The sequence below is a fragment of the Chaetura pelagica genome, unplaced genomic scaffold (genome assembly GCF_000747805.2).
Source record: "Chaetura pelagica isolate M959 unplaced genomic scaffold, ChaPel_1.0 scaffold109, whole genome shotgun sequence".
Taxonomy (NCBI): Eukaryota; Metazoa; Chordata; class Aves; order Apodiformes; family Apodidae; genus Chaetura; species Chaetura pelagica.
This window is the reverse complement of record NW_009970725.1, coordinates 10875035-10879353: the sequence shown is the minus strand read 5'-3', so window position 1 is coordinate 10879353 and position 4319 is coordinate 10875035. Positions and strand designations below refer to the sequence as shown.

Genomic DNA, 4319 nt, shown 5'->3' with positions numbered 1-4319 from the left:
AGCAACAAACAATAACAAACACCTCTCACCATTGTTTTGGGATCTTTAAATTATTTTTAATATTCCCTCATTGTAACTCATTTATATTCATAATCACATACCTCTTCAGGGACAAGCTTAGCCATATTGTAAGCCTAATCCCCTGTGTCAAGAGAAAGAAAGGTTATGACAGGGATTAGTAGAGGCAAATTTTCGTGTCAGAGGTGAAGGTTTTGTAACAGCAAAATAAAACAAGAAAAACAAAGAATTAACTGCCAGCTGAAAACAAGCAAACAAACCAACAAAAAAACCCAAACACAAAACCTCCCCAAAAATAAAAACAAAGAACCAAAACCAACAACAACAAAAAACCAACCAACAAGGGAAATCCGTTCTGCACTCAACCCTCATCCCATTTTTAGAGGGGAACTACCTCTCACCTCATCAAATTTCCTACTCTTGAGTGACTGCAAGACAGTCTGTTGATGGCTGTGCAAAGTAGAACTTGGACGGCAGTATTTTCGGGAGGAAGTTCCTTGATGATCTTGAACATGACATTCTAGATTTTTTTTAAAAAAAGGTCATTCCAATAGAGGAACATTATATTATTTTAGTCATTGCATGCTGACTGTATCTCTGATTAAACTGTAGAAGTATGATAAGCCATTTTAAATGGGTATCTGAAATTACATACAAAATAATAAATGTTATGAATGTTAACAGAAAAAAAAATTACATCCTTCTGAATGTTTTTCATTTACTGTTAAAATATTAACCTGAACATTAAAGTCAATCTGAAAATTTTATTACAAAAATGAATGAAATATTAATATATTTTTATTTTAGCTTTTAAGGTACTTATTAGCCCTGTTGAAACTGTTCATGCCTTTTAAAATTATCAGTTACTTTCTTCTCTCTTTAATAATTTCATAAAGATTTACACTATCTCTGATAGTGTAAAGTGATAGTCTGAAGAAGCTGAGCACATAAAATTTAATAAGTTGACAGTAATGAGTGCAGAAATTGCTCATGAAAAACTTCAGTAGTTTGCAGTAACAGGGAGGCCAATTACAAATGGATGTACAAAATAGTGAAAAAATGTTCTGCTCTTGATGAGTGACATATTAGCGTCTTGAAACTTAAATACAAACCTATCTTGAAGTTTAAAAAGCATCTTTAAAAAGCCAGATTTATTGCATTTGATTTTAGATTTTTGAAATTTTAAATTTTGCATTAGCTTTTGTTTTCTGTATTACTTGTATGCTAACTCAGGAATTTCTTGGACATTAGTCTTTATATTTGATCTGTTCTTTTTCAGACATTGCCCTGTCACGTTTGCATTCAGGAAAAACAAAATTAGAAGCTACCCATGATGTCTTTACCATTCTACCAAAGGCACCATGAGCACTATGACCGTGCGTACCGCCACAAAGCTCTGCAGTCCACTGTCAGCCAGTACCAAAAGGAAACTAAGAGCAAATCTGCTGTCTATGCTCAAGGGTCTACAGCCTATGCTAGGGGCTCTGCAGCCTATCGCCATGCATCTGCAGCAGGCTTCAGCCTTGACTCTTCGGCAGCATATAGCCATGGCTCTTCTTCAGCCTATGACCTTGAGTCAGCAGCCTACAGCTATGGATCTACAGCCTATGATCACTCTGCTGCACAAAGCAAAAGATCTGCTGCCTACAGTCTTGACTCTGAGTCCCTCAGCACGAGCTCAGCTGCCTACAGCCATGGATCTGAAGCTGTCAACAAGCTGGCTGCAGCCTACAGGCTTGGATCTGAAACCTACAGCCTCGGGTAAGCAAGTCTGTCTGTGAAACAATATTCTGAAATAATAATGTCCAACCATCTTTCATTGAAATCAATGGCAGAACTCTCCTCCTCTTCCACAGACATTGTCTCTGTGCCTTGGTGTTCATGTATTTTCCAGGCTTGGTGTTTTTCTTTGGCTTTGGCCGTGGGAAGAACTGTGGTGGCTGAATGATGTCATATTCACACTCCAAACTGGTTAGGCATGAGCCACCTTTCCTTCAAAGTTTTTTTAGCTATATTAACACCTCTGCATTATGATTAGTATGATTATGATTAGTATGATTAGAGCAGCTGTTAGCAACAGAGGAAATGATAAAAAAAATATAGCCCAAAACATCTGCTCATTATTAATATATTACTATAAAATTTAGAGCATTATTAGCATAGCTGATCTAGACTTGTCCATCAGAAGATTTAAATTTTGAAAACCTAATGACCTCTAAGGATTGTAGATAAAGATGTAATTTTGGACAAAACCAGTGAGGGAGAGACTAGCGGTACTATAGTAAATATTACCTCATGAGTACAACCTTCACTTAGCTTTCAGGAAGTTCAGGATCAAGTCTGTATTTGCCAGGGTCATCAAACAAATTTGCAAGAAATAAAATAGAACAAATAATGCAACTATATGGTTAAACAGAATGCAAATTCAAAGTAATTTTTTTCCTAGTTTGTACTATCATCTGCCCCAGGATCACACTATTTTTCCCAAAACACTTCAAGGAATAATGTGGAGACAAAAAGTCTTACTAAAATAAACTGGGAAAATCAAAGACTTTCTGATTTTGTCCTTAAGAAAGGAATGCTGCAGAAAAAATAAAAAATAAATAAATTAAAAAATAGCATCATAGAATGGTTTGTGTTGGAAGGGACCTTAAAGATCATCTAGCTTCAGCCATTCTGCATCAGCAGGGACACCTCCCACTAGACCAAGCAAAGCCCCATTCAGCCTGGCCTTGAACTTTTCCAGGGAGGGGGCATCAAACACTTTCATTTTTCAAAAACTAGAAAGCACCATGAATTTAAATGCTGTTTCTAAGTGACCTACAACAGTGGTGTTGGCCTGACAACTGAATGGACCCACAAATACAAGTCTTGAGGTAGCAATTGATTATTTTGTATCACTGGATTTTTAACATCAAATATACATGTATGTATAATGGATACAGTTTTGTGGATAAACCCCATTCAGCCCAACAGGAAAAGTATACCATTAATATACTGGGCTTTTATTCAGGTCACTTCTTGTGTTCATCTAAAGTAGCTTCTGCTAAACTCTACTATACATGCAAAATATATACATGTATATACTATATACATGCATGTATATAGTCTATAAATGCAAAATTTAAGTCTCATCCTTTTCTGTAGCCACCTTATAGAAGAGAATGTTCATAAAGTGACAGTGCTGACATGCCATTAGTGCTGTGTGAGGAATTAGTCATGGGAAAACAGTGGAGAAGGACTAGGGACTACGTGACCTGTAGGACCTTGACCTGAAGCCAATTCTCTGATGTCAAACCTTGCTCGAGCAGAAAACATGCCTACAGCACAGATATAGACAGCTTGAAGGAGAACAGCTTGTTTTTCGTGAGGACAAAAACGTTCCCTTTGCAAGTGGGTTGTTCCTTCATCACACTGCAAGTCTTCTTCACACCATGAGAACTTGAAGAAATAAAGGGAGAGAAATGAAAACTGGCAAAACCAAGGAGCAAATGCAGAAGCTTGAACCTTTGCTGGTTACAGTTTGCCAAGACTGCAAAAGCTTGGTCTCCTAAAAAAAGTGAGTCTCACAGTGTAAAAGTTGCTATTTCACACCTAGTCCTCTCTGCTATCTCATGGGGCCACCTCTAGTCAAATGCTGCTTCCTTTGGTCCCTGCATAGCCAAGAGGATTGGGGGTCCTGTTGGTCTGACATCAATGTCGGGTAGGTTATGAAGCAGGTCATCTTCAGTGCCAATATGCAGTACATGTGGGACAATCAGGTCATCAGGCCCAGTCAGCACTGGTTCCTGAAAGGTAGATCCTGCTTGACTAACTTAATCTCCTTTTATGTTAGGGTGATCCTTTCAGTAGATGAAGGAAAGGCTGTGAATGTTGTTTACCTGGACCTTAGTAAAGCCTTCAACACTGTTTCCCACATCATTCTCCTGGTGAATCTGACTATACATGGCCTAGACTGGTGTACACTTTGCTGGCTAAAAAACTGGCTGGATGGCTGGGTCCAAAGAGTTGTGTTGAATGGAGTTAAGTCAGTGGCAGGTCAAAAGTGGTGCTCCCCAGTGCTCAGTGTTGGGGCCAGTTATGTTTAATATATTTATCAGCAATCTGGATGAGGGGATTGAGTGCACCCTCAGTAAGTTTGCAGATGATACTAAATTGGGAGGGAGAGTTGATCTGCCTGCAGGTAGGAAGGCTCTACAAAGGGACCTGGATTGTTGGGCTGAGGTCAACTGTATGAAGTTCAACAAGGCCAAATGTTGGGTCCAGCTTTTGGGCTTCAACAACCTCATGCAACACTACAG

General features: G+C 38.6%; 1 protein-coding gene across 1 annotated transcript in view; it reads left to right on the top strand.

Moving 5' to 3' along the window:
* The first annotated feature begins 1351 nt into the window (after window positions 1-1351).
* MYOM1 (myomesin 1) overlaps window positions 1352-4319 on the top strand; it is a 71799-nt gene continuing 68831 nt past the window's right edge. Inside the window, exon 1 of the mRNA XM_010006927.1 lies at window positions 1352-1779. Within this exon, the coding sequence (XP_010005229.1) occupies window positions 1352-1779 (428 nt within the window). The remainder of the gene's footprint in view (window positions 1780-4319) is intronic.